Source organism: Pelmatolapia mariae, linkage group LG23 (assembly GCF_036321145.2).
Source record: "Pelmatolapia mariae isolate MD_Pm_ZW linkage group LG23, Pm_UMD_F_2, whole genome shotgun sequence".
Classification (NCBI taxonomy): domain Eukaryota; kingdom Metazoa; phylum Chordata; class Actinopteri; order Cichliformes; family Cichlidae; genus Pelmatolapia; species Pelmatolapia mariae.
In genome coordinates this window covers 9531874-9557104 of record NC_086246.1, presented here as the reverse complement: position 1 = coordinate 9557104, position 25231 = coordinate 9531874, and the positions used below count along the sequence as shown (strand labels likewise).

General features: G+C 41.3%; 1 protein-coding gene across 9 annotated transcripts in view; it reads right to left on the bottom strand.

Annotated features, from left to right (window-relative positions):
* LOC134621062 (dedicator of cytokinesis protein 9-like) overlaps positions 1-25231 on the bottom strand; it is a 124574-nt gene that overhangs the window by 88044 nt on the left and 11299 nt on the right. For 7 of the 9 annotated variants that reach the window (XM_063467472.1, XM_063467477.1, XM_063467475.1 and 4 more), the window contains exons 2-4: positions 12507-12623; positions 9892-9981; positions 8002-8084 (exon numbers count right to left, since the gene is read on the bottom strand). In XM_063467472.1, the coding sequence (XP_063323542.1) occupies positions 8002-8084; positions 9892-9981; positions 12507-12623 (290 nt within the window). Of the gene's footprint in view, positions 1-8001; positions 8085-9891; positions 9982-12506; positions 12624-15460; positions 15620-25231 lie in introns of those variants that run through there. The other 2 variants (XM_063467471.1, XM_063467478.1) reach the window with 1 other exon arrangement.

Genomic DNA, 25231 nt, shown 5'->3' with positions numbered 1-25231 from the left:
TGCTCACCAGCAACACATCTAGAAATAACTAACTTGAGCCTCTCAACAAACCCCTCCTTAAATAGATGCTGGTCATACCATCACCAATAAAATGTAAAAAGGTCTTCCTACCCCGACACAGCCCAAATACAAAAACCTATACAGTGAAACATTGCAGTTATTTTAAAACACCTCACAAATATCTGATTACAAAACACCCCCAGCTAAACAATATCCCAACTAACTAAATCAAATCAAACTGAAAATTCAACCCACTCCCCCCTCAGCTCTCATCAGATGGTTCAACCCACTATCAGTGGGTGATTGGAAAACTCCTTTCAGGTGAACATCATTAGGCCATAATCATGTGTGCACTCCATGACTAAGGCCTTCAGGAAGTTGACTTCAAGGGAGAGAGAGAGAGAGAGGTTAATGGACTTCAAACAAAAGCATAACAAAATCAAAACTTCCTATCAGACACTGTGAGTGCGTACATCATTTAGTGAGGGAGATGCTCCCCAGCACCCTCACAATTACTATTATACTTTTTAAAATATTACACTTTTTTCCTTTAATTTGTCCCATTGAAATGAATGGAAAACTTCCACAATTCTGCTAAAACTTGCTTGTTTTTGAAACTTAACTGCTTCCTCATACTTTCACCTAGAAACTCCATTCAAACTTTAAAATGTTCTCAGATTATTGGGCTATTCCTGTGTGATTCAGCTTTTTCAGATCTTCTACCGTTTTAATTTTATACCTCTTTAAGTTTTCAGTTGCAAAATTGTGATTTTTCAGAAAATACATGCGTTGCTATGGTTGCTATGCAATTAACTCAGAGTGAGTGCTGGTCTGTTCTGAATTTTCGCTTCATATCCGAACAACTTCTTGCTACTCGCTCAATTTCCACTCAACCCCCACAAATTATACATCGAAACGTAGGTATTTTTGCTGGCTTTCAGACAATGTCACTATCTTTATTGTGAGATTTACCGTTTTTTCGCAATTTGCCTCGAAGTGACACATTGTCTGGTTACTCCCCATTCAAAGTATATAGGGAGGTTTTGAAATTCAGAGCTGAAATTCTGTAACGGGAGGCATTTTTAAATCACCATATCTCATTAACAAAGCAAAGTTAGGACATGAGGCTTGTGCTAATATATCTTCAGACACTCCTGACACTCACAGTGGAATCAGTTTTTACAATTATCTTACCGTTGAGCAATGAATTACGTTTGTTTGAGGGGCGGAAATCTGTCCTTCTCTCAGTCTTCAAACTCTGGAAATGAAGCCGTTTCTTCTCTCGTCATATCTCCGCGACGGAGGTACAAAGAGCTATGCAAATCGCAGTCAAAATACACCAAAGTCCGCTGATTCACCCAGTACGAGAATTATGCTGCTAGCCCTCCTAGTTTTTGAGTTACACGACGTTTTGTAACTCCAAAAAAATGCGCTTTTCGCCGCTCACCGCGATCTATTTTCTGACTGCCCAAATGTCTGTCTTTCAGCCGCCCGCCCCCCTTGCCAGGTGGTGCAATCAGTAATGACACGGCTCTGCAGCTCAAAGGTCGTGGGTTCAATCCCACCTGTAATTTATATTGATCATTTATTACAATTCTGCAAAGTTTTATAATTTTAGCAGCTTTTCTAATATGGACCGAAATACATACAAGTACCCAGCCTAATTAAGCAGACAGAGGCAGTAGCTCTGATTGGTGAATTTGAGCAGAATCAGGTTGTTCTTTCATTTCATTTCTTTATTTATTTCACACATGGTTCATCGTGTTTCTTTTTCTATATACAGAACCTTCTGCCTGTTTTCAGCAGAAATTCTGCCTCTTTTCAGCAGAAATTCTGCTCATTCACCTCTTTTCAGCGCAACGTTCTGCTTCTTTGCCTCTTTTCTGCAGAAATTCTGCTGATTCATCTTTTCTGCAAAATTTTCAGCCTTTTCACCTTTTTCAATGCTTTCATCTTTTTCAAATCATAGAGTTAAAATCAAAATATAGTATTTTTACCAAAGCATTGTATTTGTACGAAGTACAGTATTTCTGCCAAATCATAGAATTACTGCAATTTCATAGTATTTTGAGGAATCCCTTTTGTTATAGTATTACTTCTAAGTCATAGTATTTGTACTGAAACATAGTATTTCTGCCAAATCTTAGTATTACTGCTATTTCATAGTATTTGAGTGAAATTACAGTGTTTCTGCAAAAACATTGTATTTCTGCTAAATCATAGTATTTCTCTCATCTTAAAGTACTCAATTATAGTATTTGTGCCAAAGTTTAGTATTTCTGCCAAATCATATTATGTCTGCTAAATCATAGTGTCTGCCAAATCATAATATTTGTGCCTAAGCGCAGCATTTGTACCAAAACATAGTATTGCTGCTATATCATAGTATTTGAGCCAAATCATAGTATATGTCCTAAAACATAGTATTACTGCCAAATCATAGTATTTGTCCTAAAGCATAGTATTTCAACAAAATCACAGTATTTCTGCTATGTTATAGTATTTGTGCTTGTAGAAAAACCTGTGTTATTGTGAGCTACATTACCCAGCAGCCTCTGAGCAGTGAGGGAATTCATGGGATTCATAGATGGTCTTCCTTCGTTCCTGGGCTAATGATTGAGGAGAGAGCAGCTGGGAAGGGGAGCAAATAGCCCATCCTGTATTTGTTGGGGATGGTGTGTGTCACACAAACGTGAGTTAACGTTCCATGCTTAAGATGTTTACCCTGCTCCTTGTGTGTACTGGTTTTAGTTACCTTTAGCGTATGTGCTAGTTAGCGATAGCTATGGCAGCCCAGTTATTTGATTGTTTTGGGCTTGTTCCTGCTTTGTTTGTTCCCCTTGCAAATTTATGTGAATTTGTACACTGTAATATCTCTGTATTACGTAGTGGCTAAGTAGGAGGCTGACTGTTACTAAGTGCATCAGTGTACATAGGTCATCTGTTGTGTTGGAGTGCCCTCTTGTGGCGCCTTTTGGGTAGTGCCTTAGTAAACGTGAACACTGCAAAGAAGTGGTATCAGACTGGTTTGTAGTGGAGGAATTTGTTGCCAGTTTCTTTCATCTTTAATCCGTATTCATGTTGTAATGTAGTAACTTTTGTGGCACAAATACCACAATATGGCAGAAATACTATGTTTTGGCACAAATACTTTGATTTGGTATACTTTAGCTTCTTCACCCCTTTTCAGCAAAATTTTCATTTATTTCACCCTTTTTCAGCACAAATTCCAGCTTTTTTGGCTGTTTTCAGAAAAAAAAAACCCTCTTTTCAGCAGAAACTCTGCTGATTCACCTCTTTTCTGCAAATTTATTTTGCTAATTTATTACAATTCTGCAAAGTTTTATGATTTTAGCAGCTTTTCTAAAATGGACCTCAGATTCTTGTTAACGCTCCATGGCAGAAATATATACAAGTACACAGCCTGATGAAGCAGACAGAAGCACTACCTCTGATTGGTGAATTTGAGCAGAACCAGGTTGTTCTGCCTCTTTTCAGCAGAAACTCTGCTGATTCATCTCTTTTCAGCGCAAGTTTCTGCTTCTTTACCTCTTTTCTGCAGAAATTCTGCTGATTCACCTCTTTTCTGCAAAATTTTCAGCCTTTTCACCTCTTATCAGCACAATTCTCAGCAGCTTCTGCTCATTTCAGCAGAATTGTCCGTCTCTCCACCTCTTCTTTGTAAGTATGACATTGGCTCAGGGAAATGAATAGCCACCAGGAGGGCCAGGTTCGAATCCTGCTTTGGGCTTGTTCCTGCTTTGTTTGTTCCCCCTGCAAATTTATGTGAATTTGTACACTGTAATATCGCTGTATTACGTAGTGGCTAAGTAGGAGGCTGACTGTTACTAAGTGCATCAGTGTACATAGGTCATCTGTTGTGTTGGAGTGCCCTCTTGTGGCGCCTTTTGGGTAGTGCCTTAGTAAACGTGAACACTGCAAAGAAGTGGTATCAGACTGGTTTGTAGTGGAGGAATTTGTTGCCAGTTTCTTTCATCTTTAATCCTTATTCATGTTGTAATGTGGTAACTTTTGTGGCACAAATACCACAATATGGCAGAAATACTATGTTTTGGCACAAATACTTTGATTTGGCATACTTTATCTTCTTCACCTCTTTTCAGCAAAATTTTTATTTTTTTCACCCATTTTCAGCACAAATTCCAGCTTTTTTGGCTGTTTTCAGAAAAAAACCTCTTTTCAGCAGAAACTCTGCTGATTCACCTCTTTTCAGCGCAACGTTCTGCTTCTTTGCCTCTTTTCTGCAGAAATTCTGCTGATTCATCTTTTCTGCAAAATTTTCAGCCTTTTCACCTTTTTCAATGCTTTCATCTTTTTCAAATCATAGAGTTAAAATCAAAATATAGTATTTTTACCAAAGCATTGTATTTGTACGAAGTACAGTATTTCTGCCAAATCATAGAATTACTGCAATTTCATAGTATTTTGAGGAATCCCTTTTGTTATAGTATTACTTCTAAGTCATAGTATTTGTACTGAAACATAGTATTTCTGCCAAATCTTAGTATTACTGCTATTTCATAGTATTTGAGTGAAATTACAGTGTTTCTGCAAAAACATTGTATTTCTGCTAAATCATAGTATTTCTCTCATCTTAAAGTACTCAATACAGCATTTTCGCAGGAAATGCAATTTTTTCTAGTTCTAGTTGCTTCCGTACACTTTTTGGCACTTAACTACTTCCACAATTTTTGTGCTATTTTCACCGTTCAAATTTTAAACTATTCTGCTATTTTTGCTCTTTCCGGCTATATCTTTTGGTATTTTATACTGTTATACTTTTTAAAATATTACGTTTTTTTCCTTTAATTTGTCCCATTGAAATGAATGGGAAACTTCTGCAATTCTGCTAAATTTTGCTTGTTTTTGAAACTTAACTACTTCCTCATATTTTCACGTACAACAACCATTCAAACTTTAAAATGTTCTCAAATTATTGGGCTATTCAGGTATAAATCAGCTTTTTCAAATCTTTTACCGTTTTATTTTTATCCCTCTTAAAGTTTTGAGTTGCAAAATTGTGATTTTTCAGAAAATACATGCGTTGTTATGGTTGCTATGCACTTGGCTTTCAGTGTGCCACTGTAGATTTCGCAGTCTTCTCTTCATGTCCGAACAACTTGCTACTTGCTCAATTTTCACTCAACTTCCACAAATTATACATCAAAACGTAGGTATTTTTGCTGGCTTTCAGAAAATGTCACTGTCATTGTTGTGGGATTTATAGAATTTTGCCAAATCTCCTCAGACCAACACAAGGTCGGAAAAGTCTCCATACAAAGTCAATGGAGAGTTTGTTCAAAATCACCGCTTGATTTCTGTCATGAGAGGCATATTCGAATCGTCATATCTCCTTAATGAAGCGAAGTTAAAACATGAGGCTTGTCCCAGTATATCTTCAGACACTCCTGACGCTCACAATTCAAGAATTTTTTTCTCACCTATTACCGTTCTGAGATGAGTTAGACTTGTTTGAGGGTAGGAAATTCGTCCTTCGCTCAGATTTCTTCAGATTTCAAACTCTGGAAATGAGGCAATTTTTTCTCTCGTCATATCTTTTTTTTGGATTTCCACAGAGACCTGAAAATTTCCATGACTGTTCACCAAAGCCTGCTGTCTCTTACGGTGAAAGAATGATATCGATACTCCAAATAGATTTAGAGTTAGAAAGCGTTGTTTGAGGGCAGGTCAAGGCAGTTTTTGCTTCGCCTCTACTCAGTTATGGTGCATTACAAGTCATATATCTTTAATAATTCATATTTTAATGATAAATCGTGAACATTTTAAGATTCCCCCATCTCTTCTGAACAAAACGGTGTAAGAATGACCGTTCTAGCCCCTACGGTTAGGAAATTATAGCCATTTGTTTGAGGGGAATGCTCACTATGAGAAATACACTGCAGAAATCCTGTCTCTCTCTGTTCCTGCGTGTGTGTAAGAGTGCACCTGTTTTGGCGGGAAAAAGTACACAGGCTCTCTGATTGGTGGATTCAAATTTAGCAGCTCCAGGCTTTTTGACCCACCTAGAGACATACAGGAAACACTGTATGTACAGCCCCTGTTTGTTCACTTGCTGCTGCTGCTGCTGCTGCTGCTGTGTGTTTCTGTGCATGTGTGTTTCCATATGTGTCCATATTTGTAATTGTGTAAGTTATTACTATTATGCTAAATTATAGTATTTCTGCTACTTTTTGGTATTTGTGCTAAATACAGTATTTCTGCTAAATCATACTATTTCTACTATTTTATAGGATTTGAGGTAAATATAGTATTTCTGCGTAATTATAGTATTTCTACCAAATCATAGTATTACTGCCAAAGCATAGTATTCCTGCCAAATATTAGTATTATTGCTAAATCATAGTATTTGAGCAAAATCATAGTATTTCAGCATTTTCATTCTATTTGTGCCATAGCATAGTATATTTGCTGAATCACAGCATTTTTGCTATGTTGTAATATTTGTCCTAAACCACAGTTTTTCTGCAATGTTTAGGTATTTTTGTTTAAAAAAAAGTGTCTCTGTAATCTTGTACCATGTTTGCTAAATTCCTGTATTTCTGAGAAGTTATCATGTTTCTGCTAAGTTACAATATTTCTGCTAAGTTCTGCTATGTTATTGTATTTCTGCCAAGTAATTACATTTTTGCTAAGTTCTTATGCTTCTGCAAAGTTATTACAATTTTTTGCTACTTTTCAGCTTTTTCAGCTATTTTTAGCAGACAGCTTCAGCGTTACAGCATCCACACTGCATTTTCGCAGGAAATGCAAATTTTTCTAGTTCTTCTAGCATTACAAGATGTTGATGAAATCGGCAGCTGTTTCTCTACTCTAGCTCAAACACCAGTGGCTCTGGGGAACTATAACTATAAACAGTGTCAAAGCCAGTTCCGGGGCTTGCTGTTACTCTGCAATGTCTTAACCATGACATACATCTGTAATACTCATTTCTTTTGTGAAGTAAAGGCTCATCCAAGGGCACATATTTATTGCAGTATTTTCTTTTTGTTATGATGCTATTAGGCAACAACTATCCAAGAATAGTTCTACTTTTCCTTGGTAGGAAAACATAGAAAGTGTTCTATTTTTACTGTGGAGCTTAGAACCACCAAAAGAGATTCCAGCGTTTGATTGAAATAGCCATTCCCAAATCTCATGGGGCCACCCAATCTTAAATCTTCACTCTAACCAAAATACAAGAGGAAGAAATGTATATCCTAAATATTTTATTCAAACTTAAACAACACATGCTGCTGGCTATATATTTTTAGTGCTACCCAGGAGTATGCAAAGTGATAAGTTTAATGTATGCCCTACCTGCTACCGGGAGACAAATCTCAATACAAGAGCCTTAACCCAATTTCCCTCGGGATGAATAAAGTATAATCAATCAATCAATTGCAGGTTTATTTCCCATTTTATATAAATATGAATAAATAATTTATTTTATTTTATTTTTTTTACAAATATGTAACTTCAATTTCAAACTGAAATTCTGTTATTACAGTGGCCCACCTTCAGTACCTTGGCAGCCCACTAGGAGGCACCAGTTCACACTTTGGGACTTGTACACAAAGGGCAGTGCCACTGAACACAGTGAGATTTACAATATGTTGTGGAGGCGTTTAGAACCATAGAGCAAGCAGTACAGTAAGAATATATATACACACACACAATCAAAGTGTGATGAGCTAATCTGCTATTTGTATATAGATGATTTGTTCTAACAGCAGTGTGCTTAAGACAAATCAGACTTATAAAGGCAACATGCTTTTACAAGACTCGCTGAGAATGATAAAAACAGATGTGGTGGAGTGCCCTTCTACCAGCAACACTTACATACTGTCTTTATTCATTTCACTGTAGTGTTTGAAACAGAGTCAGTAACACTATCATTGGCTACATGAATGCAGCATTGATAGACTGTTGAGAGCGTGCAGTCTGATGGACCTGTTAGCAGAAGCCTTGCGGCATACTCACTTCGGAAGCTGGCAGAAGTCTCCAGAATACTCCTCATACTTGTAGTTGACCACGTGCCAGTCAGACTTGTAGGTCTTGATACACTGCAGGTACATGAAGTAAAGAGGTGGTGAGGGGTCTCTTTAACAAAGCATATACAGATGTGTAATTAATTACATACAAAGAACAGACATGGACAGGCTTAGATTTATTAAAAAAATAATCTAGGAAAAGTATGGAGATGTTTAACAACATTACAAAAATTATTTTTAATTAGGAATAGATGGCCCTGTTGATTCAGGAGCGTCAGCAGATGCACGCTTAGTAAATAACAGAAGAGTGAACAAACTAAATATTATCTCTAGTTTACTAAATGCCTTACTTTACTATTTATAAACGGAATATCTTTGATTTTGGGCCGTTCAATGATTAAAAGGAATCAGTATAGTAATCACCTGGTTCCTCTCCCCTCATCACTTCTTGTGTATCTTTCTTTGTCCTGTCTTGGGTCGTCTGTATTGCTACGTGTTCCGGTAGCAAAGTATTACTTATATTGGTATTCCAATGATTTCTGATCTTGGACTTGCTGGTTTGTCCTCGTTTTATTCCTGGACTTTGTACACCCATGGCTAATCAGCATTAAAAGTGCACTTTTTTGTTTATTTATGACTGCCCATGAGTCCTACATTTGGGTCCTCAAAACTAATTCACCTTTACCTCTGGCAACATTTAGGAAACAATACTGAGATATGGTATTTCTAAATATCACATTATAGTTTGCATCCAAATAACATCTGACCTCTGTTTACTGCATTACAAACTTTTTAAAGTACAACTATTCCCCTAAAAGTAACCCAGCGAGGTATCTGCCTTGGTGGAAGAAGATCCCTCCTTTATACTTTAACACAGATTACAACCAATCAATCACACAACACTTGTTGTGTGATTGATTGGTTGTAATCTGTGTTCCACAGCCAATCTGTGGCTGGGTTGTAGGGAATTAAATACTTATTTCACTCAATGACATTTCGTTTCTTTTCAAATGAGCAAACCTAGAATTTTAGCAGAGAATCAAATCATTCAAAGTAAACTTAAAGAATGAATCCTTTCAGAGCACTTGAATGTTTTAATTAAAACACTGTTATATAAGTTTATAGTTAATATGTAAAAAAAGAACATGATTCAATAAAACAAACAGCTATTCAAGATAGCAAAGCATAAAAGAACATGTTTTTGAGGTAAAGAGCAGTTTAAACACAGCTTTATTATTTTAATGTGTGCTCATCAGTTCTGTGTTCACAAAATGTGAGGAAAAAAGGGGTCATTAAAATGTAGAATAACAAATTATGAAACAAAACATCCCATGTGTAAGGAGCACAGCTGCTCCAGATGTACTTATGATTTAACTCTTGGCTGCAGCTGTGGGGGAATATCACCTATCAGGCTCTATCAGGCTGCACCCAAACCAATCTCAACACACAGCTGTTCTGAAACTACATGAACCGCCAATGAACTGCAGACTCCATCTGTGGCCAATCTACTGGACTGTTAGCAAACATGTAAGGGCGGGGAGCATGAATGGAAGTTCATCTGAAGGGAAGCAGAAAAAAATTCCAGCACACATGGTATGACTTGTTTCTAGTGGTCAGATAACATTTGTCTTTTTCACTTAGCTTTGACTGAAATATAATTAGCTCTCTCGTTGCCAGCCTGCCACAAACAAATCAGAGTATGTCCCTGCATGGATTTGTATCTGAAAATACAAGCCCCATTTGATGAGTCTTCAAAGAGTGAGATCCTGATACACAATCTGGATACCTGCTTTTGGCTGAAAGGTGAAATCATGGTGGTGCGGTTGAGCAATAAAGAACGGACAAAGCAGGCTTGCATCCAGATATGTATTAGTTTTACCTCTTGGACAAACAGTGAGTGAGCTTCTTTCTCTGCAGTCTCTGGCACAGTGGAAAACAGAGTCCGGCCCTGGCGCTGCAGGGTGGAGATCTGAGGGGAGACACAGAAGGTAGGCCTGAAAATGAGGTTGGCACAGCATATCTAGGCTTAGGTTTTTATAAGACCGAAAATTCACCTTAGTCTTGTTTGAACTATTGAACTATTGATCCCCATTGGAGGCTTCTCTTTGTACTCTTTTTCAAAAGAAGGTAGGCAACATTCCCGCCTCCTTAGAGCCAAGAAGGTTCACTGCTCTGCTCAGTTACCCTACAGCATAGTGGCTGCTACTTCCTATGCCTCTGTGATTTTTTTTATTTCATATGGATGATCATATTATACTTCATTGTGGCTCCACTGTGTATTGGTTTACACATTTCCCTAACAAGTGAGCATCCCCGGTTTGATCCAGAGAGGAGACACAAATGCCTCAGGAGGGCTGTGTCAGGAAGGGCATCCGGTGTAAAAGAGTGCCAAATGAAATGTGCTGAGCTAACCATTATGCTGACCCCTTGTGAATAAGGGAGCAGCTGAAAGTAGCTTGGTAAACTTGGACAATATTAAAAATGCATTTTAATAATGAAGTGAAAGGAATCATAATGATTACTCAGAGAAATCCTCTGCTACAGAGGATTTATGGCAGCCAAACGTTACTCCAACCTAATTCATCTTTGCCAGCCTTATTAGAGTGAGACATCCAGACACAGATGACGAGTGATAATCCAGAGCAAATGAGCAAAAAGCACCTCAGGCCAGAAAAAGACTGGCAAGACTTTCAAGCTACTGGAGGTTGTGCTACCACTTAGTCTTCTGTTTTTCTGCTCAACCCACAAAGATGAGTAGGCAGCTGTGGCACAATGACCTAGTTTCTTCATTCCTCCATTAGCAAGCATGTCTGACCAGCTCACGTTCACATCAGCCATCAAAGGTTTGCCAATAGATAAACTGGGCTCACTTGAATCTTCCTGTGTGTAATCCTGCATAGAGGTCAAATATAGTTCTTATATTTATAATGTGGAAAATTCAGATTATTCAGACTGATATTTCAACTGTTCAGCTTCATTTCCTCTATGACTCGACTCTACTCTCTCTCTATGGATTTATTAATGGATGATATATGATTTGGAAAGAGAATATATTAATACAGAGAAATATTATAAATATAGTTCCCAAAATATCCATCTGCTGCTTTAACATCCATAATGTATAGACAAGCATAAAGGATAAGTTGCTCTTTAAAGGTGGCTAAATCAGGAACTGCTGGCAGCCAGTTAACATCATTCCTTTCACAGTCATTAAAACAGGGCTTTGATGACTTCCACCAGACCAAAGGAGTGTGTTCCCACAGCATTAATGCAGGAGGACAGACAAGATTTAAATACTTATAGGGCATAGAGATCACAGAGGCCAGAGTGGTAAAGGGTAAGAAGAGAGTCTCCTGAGGTCAACCTTCTTCTTTGGAAACTGACGGTACCAGTAAGGTGACAGTTGGAGATCTGCAAAACTGCCCATGAAAGTACCATTTTCACGTAATCCTATTTAATTTTGTTGTTTTTAAAATACAGGCATTACCGTATTCTGCTCGTATGTGCATGCAGAGATACAGACCAGCATTCTTAGCTGGCTGGTAAATGTGAACGTGGGCGTGTGCTCATATGTGTTAATCTGTGCAGCACGTGCACATGCTACACCCACATGTCTGGCTAGCTCCCTCCCTTCTCTCTGGGCCCAGTGATGTAAAACATATGGCAGGTTAGATGGACATACTGGGCGAGACCATGAAAACACACACACACACACATTCACTAATCACTATGCGCTGCAGACGGCCTTCTAATGAAACCCACCCATCATCTACTGATTACGAAAGAGTCCAGAGGGGAGTTGTAGACTGTAGATTTCCCACCACATACTATTGTTGCTATGAATTTTTAATTAATTTATTTTTTTTTTACTGTATGTGGCATTGACATGAGACAGTGAGCCTGCACAAAACTGCTCATAAAATGTATTTTTCATGTAATTAATTACTATACATTTTACCCAAATTTATTCTAATAAGAAGAAATGGTGTCTCTGTTAGAGATTCATTTTAGCCATGGATTAATCCACATTAATCCAGCAAGAGAGTATGTGTGGGTTTGAGTCCAGCACAGCAGTGTGCCCCATGGTTGTGTTTGTTTTCATCTCTTCTTTGTTGGTTTGGTGTTTTTGTCAAATTTATTGTGCAGTAAGAAAAGAATAAAGTTTGGTTTATTGCCAAGGAGACTGATTGACAAGTGGCAATTATTTGAGCATGACTTGTTCCAAAAGTGGGAACAGGCCAAATTAACATCAATCTCAGCACTACTGCGATGTCATGTTGATGCATTCTTTAAGCTCCTTTGAATGGAAGCAGCAGATGTAGATGCTGTACAGACAGTGTACACAATACAGTAAAAGTCCGATGTATGACACATACTTGTTTATACATACTTACTGTACTTCTCTGTACTTGGTTACCAGCTCACAGTTGTGGATTCTCTACATTTCCGTAAAAGGTAATGCAGCATGGCTTTCAGAACTCTCACTTTTCTTACCTGGAAGTCGTCTGTGGGGAACTGCAGCATGTCTCTGAGAACATCACTGATGATCTCAGTTTTCCTCTGTAGGAGCACATTCTCATAATCCAGAGGCTCGATGATCTTTGGCTTTACCTGAAGGAACAGATGACTGAATTAATCCAACTCTTCACATTTTGTTGTAGTCATTTACAGCATAAGCGCACAACCTTAATAGCAGTCTTTTACTGTAGAGTTGTCAAGGGTATTATTATTGCACGGGTTGTGAGATAAGTTACAAAAGGAAATCTGTCACAGTGCATGGACAACAAGTTGCCATTGTCCTTTCACAGCATTACTGATTGAAAGCTACAGATGTAGAAACAGAAACAGAGATGGCAATGAATGTGGGTTACGGTAGGAGACACTGGTGTGTGTGTGTGTGTGTGTGTGTGTGTGTGTGTGTGTGTGTGTGTGTGTACGGGTTCGTACTATCCTGGTGGGGACCAAAATCTGACTTTTACTATCTTGGTGGGGACTTTCTGCACCGTGGGGACCAAAATCCAGGTCCCCTCGGGGTTGAAAGCAGTTTTCACACTCAAAATGCGGTTTTACTGTCAGGGTTACAATTAGGTTATGGTTAGGTTTAGGGTAAGGGTTAGGGTTAGGCATTCATTTTTAATGGTTAGGGTTAGGGTAAGGGGCTAGGGAAAGCATTATGTCAATGGGATGTCCCCACAAGGATAGCAAACCAGACATGTGTGTGTGTGTGTGTGTGTGTGTGTGTGTGTGTGTGTGTCACTGTACCAGTCACAGTGGGCTGAGCTCAGATTTAAAACCTCAACAGGAGGAAGATACACCCTGACCAGGAGTTTTAACTTAGAAGTAGACCATGCTGTATTATAATAAAGATTACTTTAAAGCCTTGATGCCAGACAGTAAATAAGACAGCAGAGCCCAGTTAGTGAGGTTAAATTCTCTTGTCACTGCAGACATCAGCTGTAACATACCACAGAAAAGACCCAAGGGGTTCCCCCCACATGTCCTCCCTCACAAAGTCTGATGTTCACCAGTGATACACGGCATCTTTGTGGACGTGGATATTAGACAGGGCTTTGATCTATTTAAAGCTAAACCAAGACACATTTCTGTGTTTACAGAACCAGTTAATTAGAAGGAAATAGCTGTTCTGAACACCTACATTTCTCTACACATTAAGGCCAACAAATGTATTTGAGTGTTCTTTTGCAGTTTCAGCCCTTGTAGCTAGATTAAGTAGCTATACTATGTTTTCTGTGTGGGAACTGAAGCTTAAAACTGTAGGTTTGCCTTTGTTTTTAAACTCCATTTTACTAGGATACCTGCCAAGTATTGTGAAGTAAAACATGAGAATGAAGAAAAGAAGGGGTTTTCCAAGCAAAGTCACTAACAGACACCTCAGTGAAAAAAAAGTTATGCCTTGTGTGCAAAAAAGAAGAAAAGGCGAAGTTTGCAGATTTAACACAAATTATAACATCAATGTATGAACATACTCGCTGTAATAAAGCTAAAGTGCTGATGTTTCGCATATGCAGAGTATTTACTACTTTGCCACCTCCATCTCCACCTCTTGTCTTTTTGTCTTCAAACCACACTTCAGTCTTGTAAACCTGCTCTTTCACTCTTGTTGCTATCCTTAATGTCACAGATCACACACCAACACTCATCTCCACCCACTCCACCCTTGCTGCACTCTCTCCTTCACCTCTGTTCATAATGTTCATAATTCAGTTCAGCACAATGTTATTTAAATAGCACCAAATAACAGCACCTAGTTTTTTTGGATTTACTTAAAAAAGATGTTAAGTAGATCCACCCAACTGTGTTAGCTCCTAAATCACTGATAAAGTTATCAACCTGACCATCAAAAGACCAATGCAGGTCACACGCAGCCTTTGTGACCGAAGCCATTGGCCTCTTGCCATCTGCGCCCCAACAATAAGACCTCTATCAAGAGTTTTCCTCTTACCTTCTTGACACAAAATTAGACACAACTGTCTGCTCAGAGCACGACTGGATGTTAAGTGCTAAATTGTAAAATGCAGTTTACCAGTGTGGAAGGATCTGCATTTGTCATTTTTTGACTGATTCATTCAGAATTTTTTTTATCCATCCGTATTTGACAAAAACACTGACTGCCCAGCATAGCTATGCCCCTGCTTTAGTATGGATTAAACTAGTATTGAGAGCAGTTAGGAACTGATTCAACATCATTTCAGTTCCTAAACTGCTCAGTTACATGTCTAAAAAGCTTTGAGCTGTCACTAATAGCTGTAAAACTGTAAACTGAGATTTCTGGTTTCAAAGTGACCACTAGAAGTACACATGATTCAAACTATTTGGATAAGCCTCTTTGTCTGAATCCAGTGAACACATTAGAAAAATAAACAAATGTCTGCTCACAGAATTACATTTACTTTAATCCAACTAATACTTTTGATGATACAGTGCAAATAGCTCTTAGTCCTTTGGATCTATAACAGCATGACAAGCAAAAAAACTTCAGTTCAAATTTCCAACTGAATGTTTGCCAGTGAGATCGAAGATAACAGCAAGCGGCTGTGAACTATGTGACTTTCAAGTAATTCATTCCCAGGCTATGGTGCTTTTTACTATTTTCTTCAACAAATGAGCGAGTTTATGTCTTTTCACTCTCTATCAACTCTGCATTTAACTTTTCAAACTCGCTAAGGCACAGGAACAGTTCATGAAAAAAAAGGACTCACAAGTGCTTCATATCCTAAAAAAGATCAACATTCAACCCCCTGGAGAGGTGTGACCTACTATTTCCAATTTCCTTCAAATGCCTTTAAAAAAATCTTCAAAGTAGCTGTTAAAAAGAATCTATGCACTAAAAAGTAACAATCACATCTCTTCCATTTAGCAAGAAATTTCCAGATTAAAAAAAAACAACTTATGATTTATTTCTGAAAGATGGCATAAGTGCAACTCACCGTTGCTACCTGTGACCCTGCCTCCACCTCTGCCTCAATCTCAGCCAGGCTCTTGTACTGCTGTGGAGACTCTATCACCATCTCCTTTCTGGGTGTTTTTCCGGCCCGTCCCTGCATGGCGATCAGTCTTGTCTGTGCCTATAGCCAGATGTACGATTCTGTCACTGGACTACTGCCTTTAGTCTGTGAGAGTGTTGCCGGGGTCCAGTGACATTCCCTCTATACTCAGTCGTAACCGTCAAGCTTCTCTCTCCCGTTCTCTATTCCACTCTGTGAGGGTGGGAGGGGCTCACAGCTGTGTGTGTGTGTGTGTGTGTGTATGTACAGTATGTGATTTGTGTGAGTAGGAGGGGAATATAATCACATCCCCATTAAACATTCGGAAGAGGCACAAATACTCGTCAATGGCCGGCCCCACCTACTACTAAGCTGAAAACTGAACCCAGCTAAAAAGGTAGGAAAAAAGAAGCAATAACTCAGATATACTATACTTACTTTCATTTTGAACACACTTAAAAGGCTATCTTAACTCTTTAAAATAAGGTGCAGTAAATTCCTAAACACTCGTCTCAAAAGACAATGATATCAAAATGCATTGTACAGCAAACCATTACTTTATAGACCTTACCATTTATTCTAAATTGTTTGTCCTTCTTATACTGTAGTGCACGTCAATAATACTGAGGTCACTGAGGTTCATATTTGAAATGCCAGAAAATAAAGTTGGCTTGTCATTTGTTTGGTTGATCAACACCTCAAAGGAGGCATCTGAATTACTTTGTTCATGATGTGAACACATAAAAGCTACAAGCTTTAGTTTTACAGATGGATCCTACAATGGTTCCAAAACACTAAAGCTACTGTTGATATGAAAAGACGGTCAATGGTCACAGTTACAGTATTTCAACAGTCTGCATTAAAAAAGTTCTACTCCCCGTCGCTGTTTTGCTCTGCTTTGAACTGTTCTTCTGCTGTATCCACTGCAGCAGGCACCCACAGCAGGGTCTACTAAAAACACACTTCCCCCTTATCCGGGTCTCAGATACAGCACACGCTCTCCTGCTGCTTCAGGAACACTTTGAGTTGCCTCTTGCTTATCCATACAGTCATCACTCTCTCTGAGGACAACCACTTGCCTTTAATCTTTAAGCAACAGAGGCGCCTCAGCTCAGCTCAGTTTTCCATCGAAGGCTGTGTTTCAGAAAGATGACATTTAAAGTTTTCAGTGAGGAATTACTTTTGCTAAATTTATGCAAATCCTTTATTTTGGAGGCTTTCTTTTCTCCATTAAGCTATAATTCACACAACTCCAAAACACACTGCTGTTTATGAGCCATGGAATCTTACTGAGTCACACACACACAATTAATAACTCATCCAATTATCTCCATGAGGTGTGAATTTATGGCTCCCTAGTGCACACAGACTGTAAGAGGGGGAGGTGGGACATCACAGCATGGAGATGACATGCCATGGGTCAGAATGACTTCAAAGGCCATCATTTCTCCACTGCAGTTTCAGATCCATCGCTCCTAACAAAATGTAGCACACAGGCAGGCAAGCATGTGTGAGTTCTACTTTTTTGTGCTGCAGTTTCCTTTGATCATTTGCATAACTTCTTTTAACTGTACAAGCTTCAAAGAGACTTGCTGAAATGTAGCATGCAGAGAAATTATTTCCTCTAAAAACAAAAGTGCACCATTTATTATCCAATAAGGTGTGGTGCAGAAGAGCTTCATTATGGTCCAGCAAAAACCATCAGTAAAAGAGCAAGTAACTGCTGGAAGGATTTTAGTTAAATGTGGTTCATACACTGGTTTATATCAATTAGGGTGGTTGTGCAGAAATATAGGGAGGGTAACTTTCAATTCAATTTTATGTATACAGCGCCACATCACAAAAACAGTCGCCTCAAGGCGCTTTATATTGTAAGGCATACCCTACAATAATACATACAGAGAAAAAAAACAACAATCATATAACCCCTATGAGCACTTTGGCGACAGTGGGAAGGAAAAACTCCCTTTTAACAGGAAGAAACCTCTGGCAGAAACAGGCTCAGGGAGGGGCGGCCATCTGCCGCAACCAGTTGGGGAGAGAGAAGGAAGACAGGATAAAAGACATGCTGTGGAAGAGAGCCAGAGATTAATAACAAGTATGACTCAATGCAGAGAGGTCTATTAACACATAGTGAGTGAGAAAGGTGACTGAAGAAGAAATACTCAGTGCATCATAGGAATCCCCCAGCAGCCTACACCTACTGCAGCATAACTAAGGGAGGATTCAGGGTCACCTGATCCAGCCCTAACTATAAGCTTTAGCGAAAAGGAAAGTGTGAAACCTAAACTTAAAAGCAGAGATAGTGTCTGTCTCCCGAATCCAAACCGGAAGCTGGTTCCACAGAAGAGGGGCCTGAAAACTGAAGGCTCTGCCTCCCATTCTACTTTTAAATACACTACGAACAACTTGGGCTGTAAAGAGGGGGGTAATCGGGGTGACTTTGAAGAGGGCTGTTCATCCAGTTGGAAGTCAGCAACAGTAAACTCTGTAACAATAAAGGTGCTATTTTTTCACTGGCTTAAGAAAAGCTTCTTTTTTTTCTAAACTTTTATTACACCTGCCAGACAGCTTTCAATGAATACACCAATTTTTCCCCAATACCACCAGGGGGAAGACTGGTGACATTCTGGTATGACGCTGCTAAGCTAGCTGCATTGTTTCTTGTGAGGCTGCTCCTATAAGTTTATGGGAACAGTATGTTTGAAGTCACTTGGACTCCCACTGAAGAAATGCTAAGAATATTTAACATCTACTTTAACTCAAAAAGACGTGAACAAGGGACTGGTTAGCGGCTGGTTTGTTGTAAGCAAGCATTGAGCTGCCTACCAGCTTATGATGTGGTACTACAGACAAATCCTAAAAACTTACCACCATAAACTGGACACATTTATAATACAAAAGTATTGAATATTTGAGTTTATTTATAAACTACTGATATTTCTATTACCAAATGCTAGCATGTCAACACTCTAAACAAGGACTTGGCAAGCTTGACTATGAAAACAGAAACTTTATGAACTGAGTGGGAACAAAACTTTTGGCTTACAATGCTTTGCAAGTTATTTTCATTCATGTATGAAGACACAATGAAATATCTATGAAGACAGACAAACAGAAAGACAGTCCCAGTGGAAAGTAGGTAGGTTCCTACCACAAAAGCTGCAGAAACTGTAATATAGAGTGACCTGAAAGCCCACCTAGCAGGCGACTTTTTAAAAAGCAGCTGTACTGATAACAAAAAGACAAATAGAGGTAGCAAAACAGGCAATACAGGTGAAAGCCTTTAAAATAAACAACAGCAAGTATAATACGCATAGGATGAAGACTTAAAACTAATGTTGACCAAAACAAATTATATAATGTATAGCTCTAAGTTTTAAATAGAAGTAAGAACTCATCTAGTTGGCATTTACTTTGTTTTGACCCATATTGAAAACACTGGATTCTGATGTTTCCCTTTAAACCTCGAAGCTTAGGTGAAGCAAAATGGGCAAAACAATTGTCTTCAACAGGAGAGTTTGAGGTAAAGCATTTACTGTACACTGAATCTAATGCATGTTAGAGACTTGGCTGTCCTTTGGTCTTATGCACTGCTGACTGCTGTGTCCCTGTCATCCTACGGAGGCTGCAGTGACGGTGATGCCAGCTCAGTATAATAATCAGCCCCTTGTCAAGAGACTGGCTGCACTGAGGTCATTCTGCTTCATTCACCCACATCTCTGGAGCACTCTCATACGCTTCCACAGGGTATCACGGATACCATAACAGTCACACCACAAGTGACTTTGGCTCTGAATGTGTGTTTGATGAAGGGATTGCAAATCAGTTTATAGGCCCATCTGCGTGAGAGCCTGTAAAAAAAAAATCACAGAAAAAGCAGAGGAGGAGGAGGTGGAGTGGGATAGTGTCCACTTGCTTTTATTCAGCTTGAACCAATTACGACATGTGAGCCTTTCACAAAGTTCCCGAGGGGAGTATATATACACGCACACACATGCACATGTGCGCACATACAAACATATACATATAAAGACATAGCACATCACAAGAGTCTGTGGAGTATTGCATAAGGCCAGATTGACATAATGTTTGAGAGCTACAGTTAGCCTGGGGAGTCAAAGTGTGAGGGTGTTGACTGAAAAGAAGTGAAACTTCCCCTTCAGACTGATCTTATGTCATACACAGATTTAAAACACATTTTGCCACTGTCTATAACAGTCAACAACAATTCAGAATGAGGCTAAATTAAACTAGTAGCTGAGTTTCATTCAGTCTTCAATCTGTAACCTAATAAGATAAGGGGGTAATAATAAGATGCTGGGTATTCTGCACCACACGAAAATTAAAGCTGGGCTTAATGTGACTCAATGTTTGCGCAGTTATGTTTTGTTTGATTTTCTTTAAGTGGTACTGTGCATTATTGGTCTTGTCTGTCCAGAGGAAACTTGCAAAGCTATTTCAGGTCCTAGGTCTGTGACCCAGTGTTCTGAGTTTTTTGGAATTTGAATTCTCTTTTACTATAAGGTATTCTCTGTTTGGTTTTTAGTTATTTTTTATATTTTGATTCTATTATTTATATATATTATATTTCCTTTGTATTTGGAGTCTTCAGTTCTTAGTCAAATCAAATCACTTTTATTGTCACATCACATGTGCAGGTACACTGGTACAGTACATGTGAGTGAAATTCTTGTGTGCGAGCTTCACAAGCAACAGAGTTGTGCAAAATACAATAACGTAAAACAAGCAAAATATAAAAATGGCTAATCTAAAAAGTAATAAATATATGTACAATATGTAAAGGTATATACATTACTGAATGTGTATACTAAATATGTTTTTCTACGTGTGTGTGTTTGAGTGTGTATATAGTATGTATATACATGTTTTACAAATGAAATAAAGTAAACAATAAAATAAGATATATAAAATATACAGAGGTTGGTATGTGCAAAACAGTGGTATTTATATACAGTATGGAGTGCATAATGTTGAAGTTCCAGTAGTGAAGGTGAGGTGTCTATGAAGTGTTCAGCAGTCTGATGGCCTGATGGAAAAAGCTGCCTCTCAGTCTGCTGGTACGGGACCGGATGCTGCAGAACCTCCTTCCTGATGGAAGTAGTCTGAACAGTTTATGGCTGGGGTGACTGGAGTCCTTGATGATCCTCTCCGCTTTCCTCAGGCACCGCTTCCTGTAGATGTCTTGGAGGGAGGGAAGCTCACCTCCAATTATCCGTTCAGCACACCGCACTACTCTCTGGAGAGCTTTGCGGTTGTGAGCGGTGCTGTTGCCGTACCAGGTGGTGATGCATCCAGTGAGGATGCTCTCAATGGCACAGCGATAGAAGGTCCTGAGGATGCGGGGGCTCATGCCGAATCTCTTCAGTCTCCTGAGAAAGAAGAGGCGCTGCTGCGCCTTCTTCACTGTTTTGTTTATGTGTACTGACCACGTAAGATCCTCAGCCAGATGTACACCAAGGAAGCGGAAGCTGCTTACTCTCTCCACAGCAGCGCCGTTGATGGTGATGGGGGTGTGTACTCCTCTGCACCTCCGGAAGTCCACTATCAACTCCTTTGTCTTTGCGACGTTGAGGGTGAGATGGTTGTCTTGACACCAGTGGGTCAGGGCGCTGACCTCCTCCCTGTAGGCCGTCTCATCACCGTTGGTAATAAGACCCACCACTGTAGTGTCGTCCGCAAACTTCACAATGATGTTGGAGTTTCTAGTGGCCGTGCAGTCGTAGGTGTAGAGTGAGTACAGGAGAGGGCTCAGTACACACCCCTGTGGAGCACCAGTGTTCAGTGTGATGGGGGATGAGGTGGTGCTGCCCAGTCTGACCACTTGGCGTCTGTCAGACAGGAAGTTAAGGATCCAGCTGCAGAGGGAGCTGCTCAGTCCTAGATCCTGCAGTTTCCTGTCCAGCTTCGAGGGAACGATGGTGTTGAATGCTGAGCTGTAATCTACAAACAGCATTCTCACATACGTGTCTCTCTTCTCCAGGTGTGACAGGGCAGCATGGAGTGTCAGGGCTATGGCATCATCAGTGGACCTGTTGTGGCGGTATGCGAACTGTAGAGGGTCCAGTGAGTCGGGTAGTGCAGAGCAGATGAAGTCCCTGACCAGCTTCTCGAAGCATTTGCTCACGATGGGGGTCAGGGCTACGGGTCGCCAGTCGTTCAATGAGGAGATGGTGGAGGATTTGGGTACAGGGACGATGGTGGCCATTTTGAAGCAGGCTGGGACTACAGACAGAGAGAGGGAAAGGTTGAAGATGTGTGTAAACACTCCAGCCAGCTGAGCCGCGCATGACTTGAGGACGCGGCCGGGAATCCCGTCCGGACCAGTAGCTTTGCGTGCGTTCACCCTCCTGAAGCACTTCCGCACATCCTCCTCAGACACAGTGTGCGCACTGACGTCATCCGCGGTGCGCACACTGTCCGGTCTCGTGGTGTTCGCTGTGTCGAATCTAGCGTAGAATACGTTTAGATCCTCACACAGAGAGGCCGTGGTCTGCGGTGTGCTGGTTTTCCCTCTAAAGTCTGTGATCGTGTTTAGTCCCTGCCACATACTCCGAGGGTTGTCAAACTGTTGCTCCACCTTGTCCCTGTACTCACGTTTGGCTGCTTTGATCGTCTTCCGGAGTTGGTAATGTGCGTGTTTGTAGACCGATGTGTTCGCGGAGGCAAAAGCGGTGCTCCGTGCCGCCAGTGCTGTGCGAACATCTCTGTTAATCCAGGGTTTTTGATTTGGGAAGGATTTAACTGTTCTGGATGGGACGACATCTTCCACGCATTTTCTGATGAATCCGCAGACTGAGTCTGTGTACTCATCAATGTCTTTAGCAGCCACGTGAAACATTTCCCAGTCCGCGTGATCAAAACAGTCCCGCAGCGTAGACTCCGATTGGTCCGACCACCGGTGCACCGCCCTCAGGGTTGGAGCTTCCTGTTTCAGCTTCTGCCTGTAGGCGGGCAGGAGCAGGATGGAGCGGTGATCTGATTGGCCGAATGGGGCGCGGGGGAGGGCTTTGTATGCATCCCGGAAAGAGGTGTAGCAGTGGTCAAGAAGCCGGTCTCCACGAGTGCTGAAATGGATGTGTTGGTGGAGTTTTTGTGAGACTTTCTTCAGGTTACCCTTATTAAAGTCCCCGGTCGTGATAAACGCCGCCTCTGGGTGTGCGGTTTCCTCACTGCTGATCGCGCTGTACAGTTCCCTGAGTGCTCGGTCAGTGTCGGCTTGTGGGGGAATGTAAACCGCCGTAATAATCACTGCTGTGAATTCCCTCGGTAGCCAGAATGGCCGGCACTTAATCATCAGGTACTCCAGGTCCGGTGAGCAGAAAGATTTGACCGGGTGCACGTTCGCATAATCACACCAGCTGTTGTTGATCATGAAAGATACACCACCGCCTCTGCTTTTCCCAGTAAGCTCCTGTGACCTGTCCGCGCGGTGCACAGAGAACCCCGGTAGTTGTATTGCGGAGTCCGGTACCTTGTCCGATAGCCAGGTTTCTGTGAGGCAGATCACGCAGCAGTCCCGCATCTCTCGCTGGAATGAGATCCGTGCCCGAAGCTCGCACAGCTTGTTCTCCAGAGACTGCACATTAGCCAGTAATAAACTGGGTAACGGTGGTCTGTTAGTGCGCCGTCTCAGTCGAACCAGAACGCCAGATCTTCTCCCTCTGCGTCGGCGTTTGCGGCCTCCACGGGCCCAGAACAAAGGCGTCTCAGGTGAGATGAATGGGGGGTCTGCAAACGGAGGGTCCGTGTTGCAAAACTTGAACTCCGGAAAGTGATGAGAAAGTCCATCTTTTATGTCCAGTAAGGTTTGTCGGTCGTACACAAGGAGACATGTGCTACTCGTGAAAAAATAAAGAAAAAGTAAAATTAAACACAAAAAACAGCTGTTGCTTGGGGGAGCTCGCGACGAGGCTGCCATACTCGGCGCCATCTTGGTCTCTTCTGTTTGTATTTATTGATTTTTTTACTGAGTCGTCTTCTAATTGAACATTAATATTGACTAAACTAATTGAGTTAGCATGATAAATGAGTCTGAGACGTAGCTCTTAGGTGACCTTTCGGTCAATTCACTTGTTACAACACATATAGTATGGCATATAATTAGGGATGGGTATCGTTTAGGTTTTATCCGATACTGGTGCCAAACCGGTACTTTTGAAACGGTGCCGGTGCTTAAACGGTGCTCGCCTACTATCCTTGGAAACATAAAATGATTGGCTAGAATCTGAAGTGTATCACATCTCAGGAAAAAAAAGCACCGAAATAAAGCACCGAAATGTGCGCTGCTTTTCGGTCTGGTTACTACTGTTTATGTCAGAACTGGTGCCATAATGGCACCGGATACCGGTACCCATCCCTACATATAATGCCTCCGCATGTTGTGGCTGGAGACAACTCTGTTCAAGCCTTTAATGCAGATGATCTGCAATGACTAACCAGAGTTCATCCGCTAGTCAGACCTCAGACACAAGAGGAACAATGCATTTTTCGTCCTGGTCGCGGAACACTGGATCAGCTCTTTATCCTCTCAAGGATACTTGAGGGCGCATGGGAGTTTCCCCAACCAGTCTACATGTGTTTTGTGGACTTGGAGAAGGCATTCGACTGTGTCCCTCGGGGTGTCCTGTGGGAGGTGCTACGGGAGTATGGGGTGTCTGGCCCATTGCTACGGGCCATTCGATCCCTATACAACCGTTGCAAGAGCTTGGTTCGCATTGCCGGCAATAAGTCGGACTCGTTCCCAGTGGGTGATGGGCTCCGCCAGGGCTGCCCTTTGTCACCGATTCTGTTCATAATTTTTATGGACAGGATTTCTAGGCGCAGCCAAGTGGCGGAGGGCTATGACTTCGGTGGCCTCAGAAACTAATCTCTGCTTTTCACAGATGATGTGGTTCTGTTGGCTTCATCAGGTGATAGCCTCCAGCTCGCACTGGAACGGTTCACAGCCGAGTGTGAAGTAGCGGGAATGAGGATCAGCACCTCCAAATCTGAGGCCATGGTTCTCAGCCGGAAAAGGGTGGAGTGCCCACTCCGGGTCGGGGATGAGTTCCTGCCACAAGTGGAGGAGTTCAAGTATCTCGGGGTCTTGTTCGCGAGTGATGGGAGAAGGGAGCCGGAGCCGGAGATCGACAGACGGATTGGTGCTGCGGCCGCAGTGATGCAGACGCTGCACCGGTCCGTCGTGGTGAAGAGAGAGCTGAGTGTAAAAGCGAAGCTCTCAATTTACCGGTCGATCTACGTCCCTACCCTCACCTATGGCCACGAGCTGTCGGTAGTGACCGAAAGAAGGAGATTGCAGACATAAGCGGCGGAAATGAGCTTCCTCCGAAGGGTGGCTGGCCTCTCCCTTAGAGATAGGGTGAGAAGTTCAGCCATACGGGAGGGGCTCAGAGTAGAGCCGCTGCTCCTCCACATCGAAAGGAGCCAGCTGAGGTGGTTCGGGCATCTGACAAGGATGCCTCTTGGGCGCCTCCTGGGTGAGGTGTTCCGGGCATGTCCCACCGGGAGGAGGCCCCGGGGCAGACCCAGGACACGCTGGAGAGATTATATCTCTCGGCTGGCCTGGGAACGCCTTGGTGTTCCCCCGGATAAGCTAGAGGAGGTGGCTGGGGAGAGGGAGGTCTGGGCTTCTCTGCTTAGGCTGCTGCCCCCGCGACCCGGCCCCGGATAAAGCGGAAGAAGACGGATGGA